The 24,494-nt window shown below is 42.1% G+C and overlaps 1 protein-coding gene across 4 annotated transcripts; it reads left to right on the forward strand.

Annotated features, from left to right (window-relative positions):
* Positions 1-24,382, forward strand: LOC120742570 (TANK-binding kinase 1-binding protein 1-like). Of its 4 annotated transcripts, XM_040045968.1 has the most exons (13): positions 506-1,022; positions 8,909-9,149; positions 9,262-9,393; positions 10,009-10,113; positions 10,233-10,383; positions 12,352-12,545; positions 13,048-13,115; positions 13,209-13,315; positions 14,312-14,484; positions 14,585-14,866; positions 15,465-15,545; positions 15,639-15,866; positions 23,290-24,382. In XM_040045968.1, the coding sequence occupies exons 2-13, from the start codon at positions 8,916-8,918 to the stop codon at positions 23,416-23,418; spliced, it is 1,884 nt and encodes a 627-aa protein (XP_039901902.1). In that variant the 5' UTR covers positions 506-1,022; positions 8,909-8,915; the 3' UTR covers positions 23,419-24,382. The 4 variants fall into 4 exon arrangements, with proteins under 4 accessions (XP_039901900.1, XP_039901903.1, XP_039901902.1 ...); XM_040045966.1 differs by lacking the exon at positions 23,290-24,382 and having other exon boundaries at positions 1-1,022; positions 15,639-16,447; XM_040045969.1 differs by lacking the exon at positions 15,639-15,866 and having other exon boundaries at positions 489-1,022.
* The last annotated feature ends 112 nt before the right edge of the window (positions 24,383-24,494 follow it).

Genomic DNA, 24,494 nt, shown 5'->3' on the forward strand with positions numbered 1-24,494 from the left:
CAAAAAAAAGGGGGGGGGGGGGGGGGGATATGATATTAATCAGCTGGTAGAGCGTTTAATGACTTGCAATAGTTTACGAAGGGGCCCCAGATACGATAAAATTCTCTGTATTTGCCCTTCGCCACAAGGCCTATCTTTTGCAATTTAAGAAATGACATCACATCTCTAAACCAAAACTGAAGGTGGCTTTGAAGATTTCCAAAGGAGTAAGATGCAACGTCTAGCCAAAAGTGATGTAAAGGCTAATATTTTGAAGTGTGTAGGGTCGGTTAGACCAGTGTTGACTGGAAGCCCAAAAACAGCCAGAAAAGGGTCCATGCAGATTTGGGTCCCAAGAGCCTTGGAAAGAATAACTGAATACTGACTCCAGAAGCCATGGAGTCTTGGGCACAGAAAGAACATATGACCTAGGTCACATGGGGTGGCATGACATCTCTCACACTGATCCATCACTTTAGATTCTAAAGTGGCCACACCATAGGTGTGAGTGAATGGTTGTCTGTCTCTCTGTGTTTGCCCTGCAACAGACTGGCGATCTGTCCGGGGTGTACCCTGCCTCTCGTCCTCTGCCATCTGGGACAGGCTTGCTAAGTTGTGTAGGAGGAAGAAGGTGGATGAATGGATATTGTGTTGTGTGTAGATGAAGATCAGATCACACAGATTGTTGCATGTCTAAAATGATTTTGTTAACCCCTGTATATGCAATCCATCCATCCATCCTTCTCCTTCCCCATACCCAATTCAGGGTTTTCGTGAGGCTGGTCATAGAATGTGAGAAAGCCTATACCTTGTTCAAAAGTGTTTCTTTATGAATAACTCCCCTTTAGACAGTTTAGTAAAAAAGTTTTGCGAGCTGGTTTTCCTCAGTATTCATCTTTTCGCTTACCCTCCCCATGTTGTTAAAAGGGGGAGGGGGAAGTACACTCAACCCCGCCACACACACTGCTGATGTCAGACTCCAGTCATGTCGACCCTCCTCAGGATCAACGATACCATCATGTTCATGGCGTTTCTTCAGAGCCGTGAGTAAAAGTAGCTTTAGTGCCGCATGTGTCCTCTCTTCTCTCTAATTTCCGATATTGTGCTGCTGTTGTGTTGCTGCAATCTACTGTATCTGCTGTCCTGTTATGTTACCGGCTAAAACATGTCTGCATTTCGAAACGGGTCAGGATGACATGCTTTAGTGGCGCAACGGAGGATGCTCTCGGGGAAAAGCATCAGCAACACCGTTGTAGCGATTTTTTTTAAACACACATTAATTTATTGTTACATCACAGAAAGATTATTTTCTTTTTTACCCGGCTCGACAATAGCGCTTTGTATAGATTGCAATATCCCCCTGCAATATAAGCATGGATAGAGAAATATAATGACATACACTTGACACAGTGAGACTGTGTGTTTTTGCGTGTGTGACTATTTGCAGTTATGACTAAAGGAGCAATGGAGATGCGAGGCTTTATCAATCGCATTAGACGTGTTGCCTTCAAGTGCTGTCGGGTTTTGGACACTTTGTCAATACCTTAGCTAATTTCCTCTTAAGTGTGTGTGTGTGTGTGTGTGTGTGGGGGGGGGGGGGGGGGGGGGCTTTCGGAAATGTGCAAATCAAAAATCGTGCTATTCACACAATAAGGTTAGTACAGACATGACCCTACTTTTGAAATCGCTTTTGAAATGAGCTGAGATGGCCTATTTATAACTCAGACAAACTGATCATATAAATGGACTGGTTATTATATAGCACTTTTCTACATCATTTATACAACACGACTCATTCATCCATTCACACATATTCTACAGGTGCTAGTAAGTGCTTTCTATCTAACATTTACACGCATTCATTCTCCAGTGAATACATCAGAGAGAAACTTGGTGTTCAGTGTGTGAGGATACTTAGGCATGCAGACTGGAGCAGTGAGGATGGACCACTAACCTTCTTATTAGCAGATCACCTGCGCTACAGCCAAAATAGTATAATACTGTTCTTCCCCAAAACTAATGATCCACTGCATATGAGCACTGTAATAGCTTACCGAATAGAATACATTGAAGCTTAAATTAATATAAAATTGTGCTCTCACTAACGGCCAGCATTGAGTGTTCATCTATTACTGAATGTATAAAATTGCTGGACTAAAATCATCAATCACATTATAGCTAATAATCAAACAGTTTTGTTGTGACACTTGCATGATCAGTTCTTGAATTTTCTGCATAATGATGCATAGCAAAGCATGACTTAAATGTGCCTTTTCTGTGCACACTTGGATGGTCATGCTTTAAAAAAGAGAATGGTCTAAAATAGAGACCTAGTTATATGAGCAGTGCTTACATAACCTAGAGATGGTTATGTGAGAAAATCCCAGTAGATCAACAGTTTCTGAAATACTCACTGATGCCAGACTAGCACGTTTGGCACCAATGACCATGCCACATGCAATTTCACTTAAATCACCTTTTTCCCCCCCTGTTCTGATACTAAGGCTGGATCATTTAATTTAATCATTGTGATCACATCTACATGCCTAATTGCACTGAGTTGCTGACATGTGATTGGCTAAAATTTGCAATAAGCAGTTCAACAGGTAACCTAATACATTGTCTGGTGAGTGCATACAGTCACCAATTTTTTAAGAAAATATATTTCTAAAAGTGCTACTGACATGAAATTCTCATCAAATGTCTCAACCCATCAAATCCATACATGCAAAGAAATCAAACCATAGAAGTACATAATTAAATTATGTGTACTAATGATGCAGAAATGACACAGGGAAAAGTTTTCAGGATTCAGGTCAGGCCATTGGCTGGGCTAGTCTAGGAGGTTTACTTTCTTTCTCTATAAGCAAATGAGCGTTTCCTTGGCTGTGTGTTTGGGATTGTTGTTTTGCTGACACGTCCCTCGTTTCACCTTCATCATCCTGGTAGGTGGCAGTGGATTTTTTTTTTTTTTTTATCAAAAATGTCTCAGAACGTCTTTCCATTCATCTTTCCTTCAATTATATGACCCCCCCAATGCTGAATGCCAAAAAACAGCCACATACCATGCTGTTCCTACCTCCAAATTTCACTGTTGATATGGTGTTTTTGGGGCGATATGCAGTCTGTTTTTACGTCCAAACATAGTGTGTATTATGGCATCCAAATGCTTTAGTTTTGGTCTTAATTAATCAGGCTATATCCTGGCAGTATTTCACAGGCTTGTCTAAATGTTGGTCAGCAAACTGTAAACACGGTGTGGTGAGCGTCCATACATGGTTGAGCGCATTACTTATTGCTTTCTTTCAACCAATTCTACCTGCTGATTTCAGGTCTTTCTGTAGCTCTCCACAACTGGTCCTTGGCTCTTGGAAAACTCTTCTGATAATTCTTTTCACTGCCTTCCTGAAATCTTGCGGGGATCACCTGGTCGTGGCCTGCTTATGGTAAAATGATGTTCTTATCAATTCTAGATTATGGCTCCAACAGTGCTCACTGGCACATTCAGTAGTTTAGGAATTCTTCTGTGACAAATCCCATCAAGATGTTTTGCAACAATAAGGTTTCAATGGTCTTGAGAGAGCTCATTGGTTTTTACCCATCATGAGATGTTTCTTGGTAATGAGACACATTTTTAAAAATAGGTCAGTTGGGACTGAATCAGCTGACGTTAATTCCTGTTTTATTTTGACAGTCTCTGTGTACTGTGTGTTCAATTTTGCTTTCCCTGTCCTGTTAGTTCATCGTTTAATTATCCTGTGTGTATTTTAGTCTCCCCCTGCTTGTTGTTGCGTCATCCCTGTTTGCTGTGTGGTTCCCTGTACCCTATACTTTCCATGTTTTCTAGTTCCCAGTTCCTAATTTCTCCCTCGTTAGAGTTTTTTAGTGATGTTCCGTTTGAAGCGGAGGCTCCGGTGCAAAAAACCAAAAACAACACACTGCTTCTGAAGCAGTGTCGAGGCTTGGTTCGGCTAACCTGAGTCACATGATCAGTGATGTGTGAAGCTTCATTTGGTACATCTCTGCTTCAATACCTGTTTCCATGGTTTATAATGAAGGAAATCATTGGCAGGATTTGTGCTGTGTTGTTGTGATTTTGTGTGAGAGAGCGAAGTGTGTGACATATTGAGAGACATGGAGCCAGCGAGGAAGAGAGGACATTCTGCCTATTCCTAAAGAAAAAATAAATAGAACAGTCTTATGTGTTGTTTTTATTTTACTAGTTTTTAAAAAATTCTACCCCAAGGTAAAAAAGTACCTAAAATACATTATACATATAAGTTATAATATATTATATACAAGTGTAGCTGCACATTGGTTAATTACATAACCATGTGGAAATGGGGACCTTACAGCACAAGCATACTCCCAACCTATTATAAGAGCGTGTTGTATACAGTGGGGCAAAAAAGTATTTAGTCAGCCACCGATTGTGCAAGTTCCCCCACCTAAAATGATGACAGAGGTCAGTAATTTGCACCAGAGGTACACTTCAACTGTGAGAGACAGAATGTGAAAAAAAAAATCCATGAATCCACATGGTAGGATTTGTAAAGAATTTATTCGTAAATTAGGGTGGAAAATAAGTATTTGGTCAATAACAAAAATACAACTCAATACTTTGTAACATAACCTTTGTTGGCAATAACAGAGGTCAAACGTTTACCATAGGTCTTTATCAGGTTTGCACACACAGTAGCTGGTATTTTGGCCCATTCCTCCATGCAGATCTTCTCGAGAGCAGTGATGTTTTGGGGCTGTCGCCGAGCAACACGGACTTTCAACTCCCGCCACAGATTTTCTATGGGGTTGAGGTCTGGAGACTGGCTAGGCCACTCCAGGACTTTCAAATGCTTCTTACGGAGCCACTCCTTTGTTGCCCGGGCGGTGTGTTTTGGATCATTGTCATGTTGGAAGACCCAGCCTCGTTTCATCTTCAAAGTTCTCACTGATGGAAGGAGGTTTTGGCTCAAAATCTCACGATACATGGCCCCATTCATTCTGTCCTTAACACGGATCAGTCGTCCTGTCCCCTTGGCAGAAAAACAGCCCCATAGCATGATGTTTCCACCCCCATGCTTCACAGTAGGTATGGTGTTCTTGGGATGCAACTCAGTATTCTTCGTCCTCCAAACACGACGAGTTGAGTTTATACCAAAAAGTTCTACTTTGGTTTCATCTGACCACATGACATTCTCCCAATCCTCTGCTGTATCATCCATGTGCTCTCTGGCAAACTTCAGACGGGCCTGGACATGCACTGGCTTCAGCAGCGGAACACGTCTGGCACTGCGGGATTTGATTCCCTGCCGTTGTAGTGTGTTACTGATGGTGACCTTTGTTACTTTGGTCCCAGCTCTCTGCAGGTCATTCACCAGGTCCCCCCGTGTGGTTCTGGGATCTTTGCTCACCGTTCTCATGATCATTTTGACCCCACGGGATGAGATCTTGCGTGGAGCCCCAGATCGAGGGAGATTATCAGTGGTCTTGTATGTCTTCCATTTTCTGATGATTGCTCCCACAGTTGATTTTTTCACACCAAGCTGCTTGCCTATTGTAGATTCACTCTTCCCAGTCTGGTGCAGGTCTACAATACTTTTCCTGGTGTCCTTCGAAAGCTCTTTGGTCTTGGCCATGGCGGAGTTTGGAGTCTGACTGTTTGAGGCTGTGGACAGGTGTCTTTTATACAGATGATGAGTTCAAACAGGTGCCATTCATACAGGTAACGAGTGGGGGACAGAAAAGCTTCTTACAGAAGACGTTACAGGTCTGTGAGAGCCAGAGATTTTCCTTGTTAGAGGTGACCAAATACTTATTTTCCACCCTAATTTACAAATAAATTCTTTACAAATCCTACCATGTGAATTCATGGATTTATTTTTCACATTCTGTCTCTCACAGTTGAAGTGTACCTCTGGTGCAAATTACTGACCTCTGTCATCATTTTAAGTGGGGGAACTTGCACAATCGGTGGCTGACTAAATACTTTTTTGCCCCACTGTATGCCAGCATCAGTGTGCATGACTGAGAAGTCCTGTCCATGAGTGGTAGTCTCAATCGCATGCATCGCAGACACAAGGAGACGTCTGATGAGGATGGTGTTTGTCTGCCTCCCTACTGGCTCTCTTTTCAGAGATGTGTGAAGCCCTGTTTTCCTCTGCCTTTTCCACTCCCCTCCTGACAGTGAGGCGCCTGACTGAGCGATCAAGTGTGCCGGGTTTCCATGCCATGGTATTTATGCTGCACAGTTTCATGTCTTTTTTACAGACATCTTTAAAGTGCAGCCATGGTGCTTGGTGTTGCTTGGTTGCAAGCCCTTCATCAACTCGCCAGGTCCTTCAAGGATGCAGCCAAGTTCCATTTGACTGATGTGGCCAAGACAATGAAGGTGCCACTCACAAAGAAGGGCAAACATGCTGTCCATGTTTGTGGATTTCAGGACCTCTGAATTGGGCACTTTGTTTAGTCTTTGAATCCACAGAATGCGCTGCAGGCACCTCAGGTGGAAGTTTTCTCTCATGCCTCATGTAGTTGGTCGAGGCTTCACTGCTATAAAGAATGATTGTAGGTTGTACCCATCTATGGCGATGTTTTGGGGGGTGATCTTTACCCCATGCCATGACTTGCATCTTCTTTAAACTTACAGCAAGCCTGAATTCCTTGTAAGCATAGAAGAGACAAGTAACAAGCTGTTTCAGGTGTCTTCCTTGTGGGATGTTAAGCCTGTGTCATCAGCAAAGAGCAACTCAAGTATAGAGTAGAAACAGTGTGTGGATAACATGGATGTAGAATCCACTGTGTTTGTGTTTTAGTGAAGGGGTAACCATGTGATGAATACATATGGGCTTGCTCTGGTCTGTCCTTGGCTGATGCTGATTGTGCTTCTGTAACAATCCCTTATTAATAATACAGCTAAGTGAATTGATTTGAAAATTTAGAGCCAAAATGGGGAGAACGACGACAAACACAGGCAGTATGTGGGCTGAATGTGTGTGAGAGAGGCAGAGACTTTGATGTGAGGGGTGGGATGGTAGGGGGTGCATTGGAATTATGTTTTTTGTTACATTCAGCATGAACAAAATGTGTGGTTTTAACCATGGTCACATGTTTGAGTGACTCTCTGCTGCCAGCCATTCCTTTTTCTTTCCTTTTTTTATTTGAAAATATTAATTTCAAGTAAACCGATATGAATCAGTATGCATGAGAACAGTATCCAGAATCACAAGCAATAGATTACATGTTGTTTCTGTTCCACAAACTGTCCTGAGCTGTTGTTGGTCTGTTAAAGATCCATATGCAAACTTTATACCAGCGGTCCCCAACCCCCGGGCCTCGGACCGGTACCGGTTCGTGAGTTGTTTGGTACCGGGCCGCGAGAGTTGAGGCTCAGGTGTGAAATGTATAGTTTTCAGGGTTTTTATAGGTTTTCAGCATTATTTTGTTATCATTTTTATCGTTTACTTGGTTTTCCTGGGTCTTTTCACGTGTGTTATGAATAAATTTTCTTTTTTTCAGTAACGGTACTAGTTTTATTTTGTTGTATTTATCTGTGACACCTTAAAGGCCGGTCCATGAAAATATTGTCGGGCATAAACCGGTCCGTGGCGCAAAAAAGGTTGGAGACCGCTGCTTTATACCATTAAGGATATTTGGAATGGATATTTGCAGTTAATCAATCAATCAATAAAATATACAGTACTGTGAAAACAGTGGGGAGCCACCCCTCATTACATTTTGCTTCCAAGGAGATGTTCTGGTGGAGTTGCTCTCCGGGGTTTTTGAAGACCTTTCAAACCATAACAAAGTCTCTTGTTTGTTAGGCAACTGTTCGGCCACCGTCATATATAAATCAGTTAAGCATAAAAAGGCACACACCACGAGAGACAAAACAGTACTGTATCTACATATAAAAAATAATAGAACAGACAGACAGAATCGGAGACACTGACACACTAGATGAGAGATGGATCTGGCTGATCACTTGATCTACTACTACTTGCTGAAGAAATAGTCTCAGTGGAATGGTGGCATTCAAGAAGCCATTCCTAATCAAGGGAAATAGGGACAAAAGGATAAGTAACCAAAATTACACACAAACTGGACTAGACGTTGGAGCAGGTGGAGTGATGAATCCAAATTCAATTTCTTTTGACTCAAATATTTATTATCTGTTTGTTAACAGGTATGGACTGTACAGAGAGTACCAAAAGGCATCGTCATGGCTGCATTTCTGACAATAGTGTTGGATGTTGTAACTCAAAGTTTTGGATGTCAAAACTGATGATAATGATGGATCACGATGGAATAATATATCACCATTCAGCAGTATTTTTGGTTAGCTCCCATCAATTAGTCTTAGGCCCCACTTCTATGTATCAAATTACAGGTAGTGATCTTTTTCTACTCTCCAACCTCATTGAAACATATAAACTCCTGGCTGCACACACACTGGCTTTAACTTCTGTCAGGATGTAGGCTTTTATACATTTATTGCTGCTAGTGCTCCTGTTGTGTGAAATGGGTGTGGAGGAGCATGGTGAGGTCACATGGCTACTAGTTTTTCTGTCTGTTCACCCATTCCAGTTTGTTGCAGTAATCAGAATCAGAATGCTTTATTGATCCCTAGGGGAAATTATTTTGGTTACAGCGCTCACACCTATGGGCAATTTAGATTAATCAATTAACCTATCCCCAATAACTGCATGTCTTTGTACGGTGGGAGGAAGCCAGAGTACCCGGAGAGAACCCATGCAAGCATGGGGACAACATGCAAACTCCACACAGAAAGCCCCTGGCCTGATGGTGGAATTGAACTCAGGACGTCAACAGCGCTAACCTAACATTACTGGCCTTACGGATCAGTTTATTGTAACTTAACAGAGCGAAGAATTTCTACAATTCTCCCCCATTTTGTCTCTTTCCCTTGTAGCTAACTGATGATGGATCTGTTCAGCAGAGGGGAGCTGGGGCTGCTGGGAGGAGGAGAGGGCCTCAGAGATGATGTGGCTGCGCATGGCATCCGCTGGCCACCCAGTCGTCTGCCAGAAGACATGTATCCGCCGTCTGGATTGGCCCTGGCTGCTGCCTACCATGACATCAAGCTCCGACTAGCCAGTCTGGAGAGGGAGAACAGTAGCATTAAAAGGAAACTCGAACACTACGAAGTCAAGGTGGAGAGCAGCAGGCACACACACATATCCACACATCCTAGACCCCATACACAAAACAGCATACAGTAACATTTCTGTGTTGGGAATGCTTTGTTTGTGCCCTGTCCCCCAGTTCCCTATGATTACTGAGTTTGGAGAGGAGACAATACTGTGTTGTTCCTGTGAGCCCATCATCAAAGATACCAGCACTATTCAGTCACAGACCACCAACCTACAACAGAGGATCAACTCCCTCACTCAGGAGGTAAAATTTGACATGCAGTATTCTTCAACTTATATGAGTGGGTTGTCTTAGTCATTTTATATGACACCAGTTAGATGTGTCTGGTCAAGTCTCTTATGTGAATCATGTTGAGGTTTTTTCTCTGTCAGCCTTGTTTGGATTTTTTGTAATCTGACAAATAGTGAACACACAGCTGAGCATCAGGCAAAACAGTGATGAGACATATACCAGACTGTTATGATGTTGCACAGCAGTCAGGACCACAAGCACCGTACGTGCACAGTGAAGCTCTAATTCAAGGAGTTTAAGAGAAATATTACATTAACTGTTCAGGAAGTCTCTCATTTTCAGATTTGATTAACTATCATGCCCTCATTGACATACTTCAGATCCTCAGACTGAAAAAAAAATGCTAAAAAAAATCCTAGGGGTTACCTCTTGGAACCGCAAAGCAATAACACAGATTTGAGCCATGGCAAATGTCTCAGTAACTAGGAGGCCTTCATAATGGGAGAAACTTTTCTCCTTTTAAAATGTAAAATTATATCATAACATATCTTCCTGAAATTTAGATACCTGTAGTATACTGTATTTCATTTGGAATTAATTGAAATTGTTAGAAATAATTTTTCTCAGCTTCAAAAGAGCAAAGAGAGAGAAGAGAGACTGGAAGAAGTCATCCAAGCTTACGAGAAGATTCACCTGGAGAAAAGCAATGTCCAGAGAGACCTGGACAAAATGGTAAATACATCCAAACATAATAATGTGTTTTGTACTGTTAAACGCATTTTGTGCTGAGGTATTTCCTAGCAGATTGGGTTTCAGTTGCAATTTGCTGTGTTTCCATTTGTGTGAGACAGACAACTCTAGTGGAGCAGCACGTGGACAGGATCCGCATCCTCGAATCAGCTCTCAGGCAGAGAGATAGTTCCCTTCAGAAACTCAGCACTGAGCTACACAGCAAAGACTTACATAAGTCTCAACTCCATGCCAGTCTAGACATACCGAGAGGTGGGTTCTTTATATATCAGGGGCACATCTGCTTAAATAAATGTCTATGGTAGCAGTAGGAGAAATATCCTAATCCATAAAGTGCAAGTAAAAACTATACTGTTTGTAACTGTCATAGTTATAGTTCAGGATTTCCATTTATTTAAAATCTGTCACATTCACAAATTCATTGCTTTACATATTCTATTCCCGCTATTCTTCTGTACCAACAGCAGGGCGGGGCATTCCTGATGAATGCTATAGAGCACTATTAGCCTTGTACAGTGTGTGTGTGGCATTGGGACATAGTCTGTCTTGTAGTCAATCCAAGCAATGCTGTCTGGTCTTCTCCATTATCAGAGGGCGATGGCCCTCTAGTATGCACTCCGCGCTCATGTGTTTACTCATGTGCCTATTCAGCTTGGTTGCTATGCCTTAGTGGAGCTTCTATGTTGTGAAGATGCAGGCAATTAGCAGGTTTGATGGTACTGGACCGTTTTGAGGATCCTTCATGATTACGATTGTTCTTCCATTCGTTAGTCAAACACCTTAGTAGTGCTGCCAAGCATCCTTGGTCTGCCTGTCATAGTGTGGATGTTTGGGGAGTTTGAGACCTGTTTTTTCCAACCTTGGAAGACATGTTTTACTTTTCTCCTCCATTTGGGGCGGAGCTGGTCTCTGCTGTGGTCTAGGTACACCTGCTCATCATAGGGCTACAATAAAGTGAGGGTATTTAAGGACTAACTTGAACCTTCATTCTTGGAATTAACTCTGCTTGGATTCCTGTTCGGTCCTTTCCTAGTTTGATTTTCAAAGACATAATTCAACAAAGGAATCCTTTCTTGCAATGGAACAATTGCTAGGGCATAATCCGGACAGAGGTTGAATAAGCAGGAGGTAACAGCGAACAGAGTTGACCACCCACAAAGTTCTGGGACACACTTTCGGGTGAGGTCAGAAGCTGGTCAGCTAAGCAAAGTTTAAAAGAGCCTGCAGTAATAACAAGCCAGCCCCATGTACTGCTTCATCTCCTTTTTGGTTTTGGGACATAGTGTCACGACGGGGTGTGCCGGTGTGTTTGTTGGAGCGGACCCAAAAGCAGACACTGGAGGCAAGGAGCTGGTTTGCAAACTGAAGGCGAGCCTTTATTTCGGCTGAAAACATGAAACTATGAAACACCAAGCATAACTATGATAAATTATGTCGAACCTATGACTGACCATGATAACAAAAGGTAAAACTATGACTGTGACAGGAACTATGACTGTGACTAGATGACGTGAGGAAAATTGGCAGACGTCCTGACAATGAACAGTAATAGACAAAGGACTTAAATACACACATGAGGTGATCAGGGGAAGTGGAGACACATGAGGAAACAGCTGACTAGGATGAACATAATGATGCACAGGAAATGTAAACTAAAACACAATGACATGAAAACTGGACTTTCAAAATAAACAGGAAAACATGACACCACACAGGCATGACAGCATTAACCAGGCAGACCAGAAACATGACACATAAGACACAATAAACAACAATGGGAACTTTAATCTCTGTGGCTCCACTCTGCTCCAACAGCACCAATTCATAGTCAATGTGTTGGTAACACTTGTCGTGTGACCAAGAATGGCCCTTGCCACTTGGTGAGCTGGATGAAGGGAGCAATACAAGCAATTTATCTCCCAGCAAAAATTATCTTAGGTGCTGCTGATGTTCCTCGGCCTAGAGCAAATTTTCCCATGATAACCTCCCCAGTGTGTATAGCTTTGCTTTTAGGTCCAGAACATATTGAATTTCATTCTTACCTGAGCTTGGACCTTGCTCCCAGCTTTCTTTAATGACGTCCAGCACCCCCTGTGGCTTCCTGCCAAACAGCATTTCCTTGCTAACGCTGCTCAAACTGGGTTACACTGCGAAATCCAGAGCAGGGAGATATATGTGAAGCTGTCATTTCTTTTTTTCATTTTTGTTTTTTTTTTCCAGATGGTCCAGGGCCGACACTGCAGAGCTCCTGCAGTCTGGATGCCCTTTTGGACCTGAAGGTGCAGCAGCTGGAGGCTGAGCTGGAGGGTGCGCAGAACCAGGCTGAGGGGGCTTTTCAGAGAGAGAAGGCAATGAGGGCTGAGGTCCAGAGGCTGCAGCACGAGGTAGCAAAGCTGCGGGAAGCACAAAGACAGGTACCTCTCAATTGCTTTAAATGCTTAATTGGCCATGATCGAGTACAGATGGACTGCAGGACATTGTGATCTCACAACTGCTGTGGGTCAACAAAGCACACTTAGGCAGTCATGACTAAGGTGCTGCCATGCAGCCACGCTTTAACGTTAAAGCTTATAAGCTGCAGCTATTGTCCATTATATGTCAGGTTATTTTAAAACAAATTCAACAAACAAATTACAGTCCTGGACTGCCACTTGCTGCAGGCTTTCAGAGTTATTGTGGTAAAAAACAAACAAACCTTAAATTAAAATAAATGAATAAATCTTCAGAAATTGTTAGAATACGATAATACGAGGATACTGAGGAAAGTCCAGACTAAAGGTTTTCAATCATTTAGCCCATGCATAGACTTATTAATTTTAATATTAATTTATAAACATTTATCATTTTCAGTCACACCTCGTGTTTTCCTTCAGTGATTGGTAGTTCTAACCACAGATCCTTGTGTGTCTGTGTCAGTCACAGGACCTGTCTTCTCACTGTGAACACTGTGACGTAGAATGGATAAAGAAAGCCGGAGATGAACAGTAAGTCTAATTACAAAGAATATTTAAATAGAAGTCTATAGTTCATTGTCTTATGCGTGTATATGAATGTGTCTGTGTGTGTGTGTGCTCCAGGGTTAACCTGGCATTAGCTTACACGGAGCTCACAGAGGAGCTGGGTCATGTTCGCTGTCTGGCTGCAAAGCAGAGTGACCTTCTGCAGCATGTCTCACAGGAGCCTGGTAAGCAACCTGAAAGAGTGACTAATTTGTGGATTTTGTGGTAGAATATTTGTCAGAGAGACTTGTCCTGTAGATATGCTAAAAGTCTCTACCAGCTTGAAAGTTTTTCATTTTAATTGCATGCACTGTACCCACTTACTGGAACAGTTTTTGTACCGAGGCTCAAGTGTTACTGTGAAACAGTAATAAACATCTTTCTTTCATCTTAGTCGATAGCTGATAGTTTATAGCAACTCATGTTAGCTGTGGAGTTGTTGGATCATGATGAAAGAGTTCAAACATCCTCTGTTTACATCAGACTGCAGGAGGTATAATCAGCCATCTGTATAGATGACCATACCGTGACCACTGCAACTTCTACTTGGATTCTACTTGATTGGAAGCTATGCAGTAACTTGTTGGACACATGTCAGCACCCACAGTAAACTTAAGTGAACTATCTATGGGACAAACCCTATAGCCACTAATTTAGCTATTGATTTTGCCTGCTGATAGTCTTCGCAATTCTTACACATTTAAAAAAATACAGTAATGAAATTGAAAAGCTAATAAGGGTAAATGAAGGTAATCAAGAACCAAGCAAAACTATGATTTTAGTTCATATCTATCTGCACATATCAAGGTAGGCTAAATCAGTGTACGTCAGCAACATAATACGATTTGGTACTTTTCCATTGGTATATGTATATGCTCTCTTGTTGCTAGAAGTGCAATGTAAATGGACTCTGTAAAAATGAAAAATGTAACATTTTTCTATCTGCCTACTTTAGCAATCAGCGTTACACTAACTTACAGCAACATGAAATTACACTGAATCTCCACCTCCAGCCTTCCTTCCTCACTTAGCCGCTCTCTAGTCATCTAGTCTTTAAACCCAGAACTATGTAGTAATGTGTAATTTTTTGAAATGACTGGTGTTATATTTAGACAAAGCAGAAGTTGTTTTCAGGTCTGTTATTTCCTTTCTTCATTCATCTTTCTCTTGCTCTTGCACAGCTCCTCAGCATCTCTCTCCAACCTCTTCCCAGCGTGCCTCACTCTCCCCTGACAGACTCCTCCCCACCCCCCCATCTCCTATGTCCTCAACTGAAGGGTCCATCTCCTATTCCCATCAGCAGACTAGCAGCCGCCTACGAGTTAAGTTCCAGGGTCGCCGAAGTTACTCAGAGGTTAGGCTACACATTTTAGTAGAACATGAAAATGACAACTACATTGTGAAATATTTTTATGTATTTTATTTTGTACTGATCCTTGCCTCCTGTTTCCAAGGTATCTGACACATCAGTCAACCAAAAGTCCCCAGTTCATCTGTTAAGGGACCCAGTATCTACGCTTCCCAAACCCAGGCACGTCCATGGGGACATGCAGGCTTACAGTCAAACCAAAAGTCAGCTCTGTACCTCACTGGTGGGTTTGGTCAGACCAGCATCAGCTCATGGAGCTGGAGTGGAGAGAGGAGGAGGAAGGGGCGTAGAAAGGTGTGGTGACAACAGCCTGAGCAGCAGTCCTTGTCACTGTGTTCTCGACCTGGACTTTCCTGTGGCTGCTGAGGTGAGAAGTAGAATTTGTATTCACTTAGTTCTTGTTTTTCAGATGTTATGATGAAACAACGGTTTGTAACCCATTTTAGCAGTGAGTGCTGGGTGCTCTGGCCATTGTCAGTCCATAGTCCACAGTTTATTTGAAGATTTTATGAAGCTTGAGCATGCTGAGTTAGACAAATCAAGATGAGGTATTTTAGTGTCAAATTTTCTCTTTTTGGTTACCCTTGATATTTTAGATGTAGTGGGCTTCAAAGTAGTCTTCCACTGATGGCCATATTCCTATTTGGCTTCACTAGATAAAACTTGCTGACCTATTGCTAGTGTTTGCTAGCACTAACATTCTTGGTAATGCAGACAAATGGCTTGATGCACAATGTAGCAGCTAGCTAATGGAGTCTGTGTTGTGCTAGGAGCTGGTTGTTTGTTCAACTTAGTAAATAGTGGATTAGTTTCTAAGCTGCCTTTGGCTAGTGGATTATCAGAGAAAAGTAATCACTCTGATAATCATTTAGTCATTTTTGATGTAACATGATAGTTACATCAAAAATGACTACTATTCTGCCAAACTACAGTATCTACTTAACCCTACTTTTCTTCTCATGAAGGTTCACCACTTCTGTCACACTGACGAGCCAACTGAACCCACGCCACTGGTAACACCACCTCAGTCTTCAGATGATGAAGAGGTGATGATAATGATTCTGATGTTTACTGATTTTCATCTAGAGTTAGAGGTCATATTGAAGATGTGTGGGGTTGTGTGCTATGTAAATTTACAGGACGTATGTACATATCCATCGCCCGTTGCCAGCCCACCTCATACTCTTGGTGCTGTTGGGACTGGTTCATCGTCACCTAGGGAACAGCCCCTTCACTCCTCTTTCCAGTCTCCAAGGAAACAGTCCCATCATCCCTCTTTCTCAGCCCTTGAGGGCCCTACCATGCTCTCATGCCATCTGCCTCCCTACGTGAACACTGAGCATGCTCAGTCATGGCCATCTATTAATGTGAGTAGAAAACAATATTGGGGATTACATGAAGCTATTAAGAGATTTCCTGCAGACCCAACAGGCTCACTGCTGCAGCTCAAAAGAAGTCCCACTGAAGCACAAAACCCCTCTGTTACCTCTGTTAATTTAATTTGTTTAACATGCTGAAGATTATGTTTGTATAATTTGTGTATGGGAAAAAATGTAAGTTGCTTTAAAAAGACATTCCTGTATTCCTTTTAGCTGATGCCACAGAGAAATAAATCTGCCTGTTTAGTTTGTGCAGTAAAGATGAGTGTCACGGGGTCCCCTTCCAGACCTCTCCCGGACAAACACAGGCGTAGTCGGTAAGGTATTAGTGTGGATACTTTATTTGAAACGGCCTCCCCAGTGCATAAAAAGATGGTTACAAAGACATAAAACTGAGATCCACGCTACACAGCCTGTATGTTACAACACACCTCTCTTCACATCCGGCTCGCCGTCTCTTATATCCCGTAACCCCTCCCCCTTGGCGTCACCACCAATTCTTTATTCTAACTTTAATCCCCGTCTCCCTCCCCCAGAATTTCTTTCTCATTATACACTCACAAAACATATACATTGATACAGGCTCTCAACTATTTCCCAGAAGTCTACCCGGCTTCATATACACATTAACAGCCCACGTAATGAGGCCATTCTCATGACGGTCCAGACACACGTGAACTCATTATTTAAACCCCACACCCCCATACCATCGGCTTGCGTCACCCTGCACAATTGGCGATCCCCCGCACGTCTCCCCGACCGACGCCCTTAACAAGTAAGTGGGAACCAAAATCTAGCCACCCCCGATGCGGCTCACAACTTGCTCCTCAGAGTCAGCCCGGCCTTATGAATCCTTCCCAAGACCTCCGACAGATGCTGCATATGCTCCTCCCACGTGTGGCTGAAGATGACGACATCATCAAGGTAGGCGGCGCTATAACCGTCACAGCCCTGTAACAACTTATCCATCAGCCTTTGGAAGGTAGCCGGTGCCCCATGTAGGCCAAAGGGCATCACGGTAAACTGAAAGAGCCCGGCAGGGGCCCTGAAAGCAGTGTACGGCCTCGACGTCTCCTCCAGTGGCACCTGCCAGTAGCCTTTGCACAAGTCCAAAGTGGTGATATACTGGGCAGCCCCAATCTTCTCCAGTAAATCCTCAATTCGCGGCATGGGGTACGCATCAAACTCGGAGATGGCATTTAGCTTTCGAAAGTCGATGCAGATGCGTAAAGAGCCATCCTTTTTGAAGATAATGACCACCGGGCTGCACCATTCGGAGCAGGACGGCTCGATCACTCCAAGCTCCAGCATCTTCTCCACCTCCTGTCGCAGCTTCTCCACCAAGTGTTGCGGAACCCGATAGGGCCGTTGCCGGATGGGCTGTCCCTCTTTTAGCCGGATCACGTGTTCAACCAAGGTAGTCCGACCTGGGTTAACGGAACACAGCGAAGGCGTCTCCTGCAGAATTTTCAGTAGCTCCGCAGCCTGCTGTGAGGTCAGATGCGTCAATACCGGAGACCTTGGATCCGTAGCCTGCTCAGGTTCACTCTGTCCTCCTCTTTGCACCACCCTGGCCATCAGGGCCTCCCTCGGAGCCGGACGGGGCTGCTCCACCCATTCCTTCAGGAGGTTCACATGGTAGGTTTGTTTCGGTTTCTTTTTTTCCGGATGATGGATTTCATACGTCACTGGTCCCATTCGGCGAAGCACGGTATAGGGCCCTTGCCATTTCGCCAGCAGTTTACTGTTGGAAGAAGGGAGAAGTAACAGCACCTTTTGCCCGGGCTGAAACTCACGTTGCCGGGCCTGTTGGTCATACCAGACACTGAAATATTCTTTTAAAAAAAGCAAAACACTCTCACAGACACTTGCACAAACTCTTAAGACTCTGTAATACAGCAGAAAGTAATATTTAAACCCTGAAATAAGTTAGCAACTTGTATTTCCAGTTCTCCTGGCATAGATGGGCTTTCTTCATGAGGTTTTGTTAGATGCTCGAATAGAGTCTCTGGTTAACTCAAACTTTACCAAGCTCTGGTTCTGATGCAGCCAATGGAGCAGATTGTGCCCATTCAAGACAATGATCCATCCATCATCTTCTTGCTCTTATTCATTTCAGGGTTGCAGGAAGCTGGGGTCCTACCCCAGCTGTCTAGTGCAAGAGTCAGGATAGACCCTGGACAGGCAGCCTACAGTGATTCAAACTTCACCAACTGTGTCATTTTAGAAGCATTCCAAAAGCAGCTTTCCACTCTGCAACACTGGACAGAGCTGGCAAGGAAGGCAGAAAAATAAAACTTTGCATGTGAAAAATTCCCAATGTAATTTGAAGCTCTGCAAAAAATTAGTAATTAGTAGCATCTTCTCAGAAATTTAATGTCACAGATACACACCATTTCTGATAAATATCTGTGACACTGACTCTTTGGCAATGTTGAATATTTTCATTATATTGTTCTAAATGTTGAAGTAAGTAAATAGCCACCCCATTCATGAATTACGTTTTGGTTTGCTCACAAGCGGCTAAATAAGACACTGAATGTCATCACATTAAACAAAGACACACACTTTGTTAGTGTCCAAATATTATCGTTTTACTTCTTTTCATTATGTTTGCTCTTCTAAAATCATATAACTGTTATGAGCTTGTTGAGATTAGCTTGCCGAAAGCTTCAGTTCAATTAAATCAAGTTTTTTTAATTAATGGGATGACTGTGGCTCAGGAAATAGCACATATCATCTGCCATTCGGAAGGCTGGTGGTTTGATCCTCTGCTGCTCCATTTGGCATGCCAAAGTATCCTTGGGCAAGATACTGAAGCTTGAGTTGCTTCCGATGTGCTTATTGGAGTGTGAATACGTGTGTGGAAAAGACAAAATAGATAGAGAGGGGGGAAAAGAGTGAGATATAGGCCTATTTAACAACATATACTGTTTACACGAGATAATTTTATTTCTTATATGAATGCTAAATATTTAACTGCCATAAACAGCCATAACTGTACTTGACTGAAAAACACGTCAAGTGAATAACAAATGTACTGCACTGAAACACTCAGTGAGGCTATTAACTGCTCTGTATCAACTCATTGGTTATTTGCAACTTAGCCTACATACCTAATGAGAGGAATGTGCATGGCTCTGTAAACACAGTTCTGTGATGTCTTGGTCATTTGAGGTCAGCTTCAGCCTCAGGTTTGATTCAGATCCAATCTGCTTCTGTATTTTGTGTAGATACGTGATCGTAAATGGAAGGAGAAAGCACATCGCCTTGTCTGAAAGTGCAGGGTATTCCCTGCACAGCTGTATTCAAAAGTCCAAAGTTTCTGCTGTCTGCTATTCAGTACAGTTCTCCTTCTGATACTTCCTGTTTGGAGCCAGGATTGCAATGCTTTTGAACCGTTATTTTTCATTCCTCCACTTGCCATGACGACTTAGTTTGTCAACCCTTTTAGCTACTTGTTAGGCTGGCCTAGTAAGCTTGCCTACTGGCTGATTTAAAAAGGAATATGCCTTTTTCAAAAAAGACAAAACTTAATTTAAACTCAATTTTTGTGATCTTGAAATGTTTTTAACTATTTAAATAATCATTTAATCTTAAAAAAGTCTTTGAGACATTCCAGCAGTGGTACGTGTACCACAGTTTGAGAATGACTGTTTTAGGACTTCCTGATAATAATAAATTACAGTAGTCCAGCCTACAAGTAAAAAATGCATGAACTAGTTTTTCAGCGTCACTCTGAGATAGATGTTTCTAATTTTAGAGATGTTGCACAAATCGAAGAAAGCAGTCCTTAAACATTTGGTTTAATATGAACACTGAAGGATATGTCTTAGTCAGCTCACAGTATTACTGGAGGCCAAGGTAATGCCATCCAGAGTAAGCATGTGGTTAGATAACATATTTCTAAGATTGTCACAGTAAACTCACAGAGTCAAGCACAGGACTCTGTGAGTTTGGAATTGAAATTTCATGGCTTATTTACAACAACCGCCAAGTGCTATGGAGAGAAGGAGGACACCACTCTCCGCTGCAGTCAGATACTGCCAGAAACACACTCGAACTTCCAAACTCACTCTCAGGGATCCAGGGCAGAAACAGTGAAATCTATATACAAAGAAACAGGCGAAGAATCAGTAGAATCTATTATCAGTAGAATCAGTATTGACGAAGGCGAAGAGAACACGAGTAGAAAGAGCCGGGGCTACACTGATGTGAGCAGTACAGCAACAAGAACCACTGAGCCGCTGTAGTGGCCGGACAAGTCAGGTCTGGTTGGGTATCATTTCATAATTAAGTGTGTAAAGAGGACTCCCCATTTACATGAACAACATTTACTGTCTATTAGACAGATATTATTCAAACCACTGCAGTGCAGCCCCTTTAATTCCTAATAAAATATTGTGGTCAACAATAAAAAACGCAAATCTAGCAGGACAAGTGCAGAGACTCAAGATTCAAAGAGTTTATTCTCATGTGTACAGAAGAAATAGCATTTCTCTGTGCAATGAAATTCTTCCTTTACTGTCCATACACAAATGAGATGAGCCATAAGATCATTTGTAAACTGTAACGCTGTCTCTGTACTGAATTCTGAAATCTGACCGAAACTCTTGAAATAAACCATTTCTCTGCAGGTGATCAGTTAAATCCTTTACAACTAATGTTTCAAGTATTTTTAAGATAAAAAAAAAAAAAGCTTGGACATTGGGCTATAATTAGTTGAGGTAGCTGGGTCAGATGATAGCTTTTTAAGTAATAGTTTAATTATTGCTACCTTAAAGATTTGTGGTAGGTAACTGATTATTAGAGATGAGCTGATCACATTTGAGGAAGCATTAACTAACAGTGGGACTTCTTAGAGAAGTCTTGTAAGAATGGGTCTGCTAGTAATTCCTGAAGTTAACTCAGAAAGATTATTCTGAGAAAACAGGTCTAAAAAAATATCAATGATATTTAAAAAGGCTGGACATTATGATGGGTTTGAATCATTTTTATCCAATGAATCTAATTTTATTTGTGGAGAAAATCATGAAGTCATTGCTAGATAAGATTAAAGGAATGCTTGGCTCAACAGACCTCTGACTTTTTGTCAGCTTGGCTACCATGTCGAAGAGAAACAGACTTTTTTATTTTTATTTTCTTGAATCAGTGATGAATAGTAAGATGTTCTAGGAGGGGGTTCTATTTTTAGAGCAACAAACTATTTTTTAGGCTGATTGAAGCTCTTCTAAATTTGTGATGTGTCATTTTCTTCTCAAGCTAAAGCTTTGGGTTTGCCATGTGACACCCAAGAAACCTAAAGGATTTAAAGACTATGTAAAAAGGAGTGTGCCATAATCTCTCTTAAGATGTGTGTGTAGCACTGGTGGTGCAATTCTAGTAGTGGGCATTGATAGGTGCCCACCTGTGTAGCACAGGCCTACTGCTGGAACACCGAGACAATTCTACTACAACAGCAAAAGCAAGACGCAAGTCACCAGAGCACTTTGTGTTGCTCGTGCACGACGGAGAGAACTATGACGAGCGCCGTTCCTTCCACTTGAACCCCAGTCACTCTCAGTTAGCTCCCCCGTAGCACTTCTCTTTATTGTGGTTACATGAATATGTATAGGTTCATTAACATACATATGAACAAAGAGTACGTGTGTGTGTGTGTGTGTGTGTGTGTGTGTGTGTGTGTGTGTGTGTGTGTGTGTGTGGTCAAGATGTAACCCTGTGAACGACTCCCCAAAACTGGTGCTAGGAGCCCAGCGGTCCACCTAAACAAAGGGCTCTTATGCTAAAACAGATACAGAGCAGGTGTCCTCCTATACCATAAATCAGTAAGAGAAGGTACGACTTCTCTCATGACCTTAGGATGTGTGTGCATATGCCAGAGTGATCTGGGGGCACAAAGAGTCTTTGCAGACTGCTATATCATTATACAATTGATTATATACCTCTAAGCATATATGAGCAATTGTTTCCAAGCATAAATGACAAATCAACAATATAAACCTAACAGGCATATAAGACCTGTTAGTGCTACTTCTAGCCTTCTTTGCACATAGTATAGGCAGTATAGTTACCTTTAACCGCAGTATGAGGACAGAAGGGAAATATGGGCCAGATCAGACAACTTCTAGATTCGTAGGTGCTAAGGTCCCCTACGAGCAAGCACTTTGGCACCAGTGGGAAGGAAAAACTCCCTTTTAAATGGTAAATGGCATGTATTTGTATAGCACTTTACTAGTCCCTAAGGACTCCAAAGCGCTTTACACATCCAGCCATCCACCCATTCACGCACACATTCACACACTGGTGATGGCAAGCTACCCTAAGGCACACTGCCAGACACTGGCACTACCGGGCCCCCTGACCACCACCAGTAGGCAACGGGTGAAGTGTCTTGCCCAAGGACACAACGACCGAGACTGTCCAAGCCGGGGCTCGAACCGGCAATCTTCCGATTACAAGGTGAACTCCCAACTCTTGAGCCATAATCGCCCAGGAAGAAACCACCAGCAGAACAAGGCTCAGATCAGATCATGCCCTGCAAGGATTACCAGCATGGTGATGGTGGCTGCAAAATTGTTGTAGACGAGAAGGGAGAGCAAGGAAGGGCAAGAAAAGGAAAACTTTCCCAAATATGACACATATTTTATTCATGATCCATATTTATTTCATTTTATGTCACCTAAGTTTCATCAAACTAAATTTTGCTTGGTGCATGCAAAAGGATTTTATGCTGCACATTATTTTAACAAATAAAGTTCAACTATATGAAAGAGAAGACAAAGGCTGATGTGGAGTAGCGGCATATAAAACAAATGGGAGTGAAAAGAGGTCAGCGCAGAAGAAATCCACAGTGCATTATGGGAAGTCCCCCAGTAGCCTGAGCCAATAGCAGTGGAAGGGATGGTTCAGGGTCACCTGACCCAACCCTAACTATAAGCTTTATCAAAAAGGAAAGTTTTAAGAGCAATTTTAAATAGGTTGTGTATCTTTTGAACCCAAACTAGGAGTTGGCTCTACAGGAAAGGAGCTTGATTGCTGAGACTCTTCCACCCACTTATACTTTTAGAGATTAAGCCTACAGTCTGAGAGTGAGCTGCTCTTTTGGGATAAATCATCTATTCCAAAGCTATTCTAAAAAGTCTCACTGGCATTTTGTTGAGTGAGCCAGGGCGAGGCTAACTTAAAATATTTAAAAGTATTCTCTGTGATACTTGATCTAAACAATTAATAATCCAAGCTATAAGAAGCTTTTCTACTTCATCATATCACAGTTTTCAATCATCAAGAAACTGTGCTGAAGGACTTGTGTTCTCTTTGATTGAAGCTTTATGAAGACTTTATGAAGGATTTACCATTATTGATGGTTAAGCAATTTGACACCTATTCTTTTTTTTCTTCCTAATCTCCACAGTTATGGATGGAATCGGAAGAGAATGCTGCTCGGAGCTGCCCTCTGTGCCAGCTGACCTTCCCAACCAGTTACCCTGATGATGCCCTCATCAAACACATTGACTCTCACTTGGAGAACAGCAAGATCTGACCTTTCATTTTTATTTAAAAAATAATTGTAAGCTCACTTTTCACCAGAGATGTACATAAAGGTTATTTTTGATTGGTTCTTGGTTTGATCCAGGAACGGTTTGAGTAGCCTGCATGAGTCTTTTGCATCACTCCAACCTTTGTATGGCCATTACCCATCTCACTGAAGTGGATAGTCCAATCTAATTGTGAAATGAAAGCATTCACAGGCCACAATTTCCTTTTCAGTAAACACACATGGATTGCATATTATTTTTCATCAAGCACTATAGGTTTTCTTTCATTCAGAACCAAACTAACATTTGTACATTTAAGAAATTATATATGTTATAGTTGGAACCACTGCAGCTGGCACTCTCTTTGCAGTGCCGCATGTGCTGGCCTGAAAGCAGTCCTGGAAACAGAAGACAATTCAATGTTGTAGCGGATCAAGTTGGCAGTTTGAAAATATACAAACCTTCCTGAGGTCTGATCTGGGTATGAAGAGCACACTTGGTGTGCAAATTTAGACCCGTAGAACCATGGTAGCCACATTAACCCTTTAACATTCTCTGTAAGAAAATAATAATAGAACTATTATTTCTTAGCACTTTTTATTTACCATGGGCAATAATAATATTGATCAGTAATTTGTTTTTAAATAAATCTTGCCTGTTTTAATATTGGCTTAAAACACACTTAAAAATACAAATAAATACAGATTTTTTATTAAATGATTCAGGCTTGTCATTTTAGCTCTATTTTATTTTATTTTTTTAACCTTTTAAACTAAAAATGTGATTACAAACCATGTAATGATGTATTCCTAGAAACATGTTTACCAGCATATGTGAGATTGTTAACATGGGACAAACCATCCTCTCCCTGGCCACCTCCTCCAGCTTCTCCGGTTCAACACCAAGGCATTCCCAGGTCAGCCGAGAGATATCTCTCCAGCGTGTCCTGGGCCTCTTCCCGGTGGGACATGCCTGGAACACCTCACTCAGGAGGAGCCCAGGAGGCATCCTTGTCAGATGCCTGAACCACCTCAACTGGCTCCTTTCAATGTGGAGGAGCAGCGGCTCAACTCTGAGACCC

Source organism: Simochromis diagramma, unplaced genomic scaffold (assembly GCF_900408965.1).
Source record: "Simochromis diagramma unplaced genomic scaffold, fSimDia1.1 OVJJ01000150.1, whole genome shotgun sequence".
Classification (NCBI taxonomy): domain Eukaryota; kingdom Metazoa; phylum Chordata; class Actinopteri; order Cichliformes; family Cichlidae; genus Simochromis; species Simochromis diagramma.

What these genes read in the sequence shown, in the direction of transcription:
- LOC120742570 (XM_040045966.1), top strand. Translation starts at nt 8,916, where the DNA reads ATGATGGATCTGTTCAGCAGAGGGGAGCTGGGGCTGCTGGGAGGAGGA. An exon ending in CAGTCTAGACATACCGAGAG is followed by an intron (nt 10,384 to 12,351) that starts GTGGGTTCTTTA and finishes TTTTTTTTCCAG; the next exon opens with ATGGTCCAGGGCCGACACTG. An exon ending in AGTCTTCAGATGATGAAGAG is followed by an intron (nt 15,546 to 15,638) that starts GTGATGATAATG and finishes GTAAATTTACAG; the next exon opens with GACGTATGTACATATCCATC.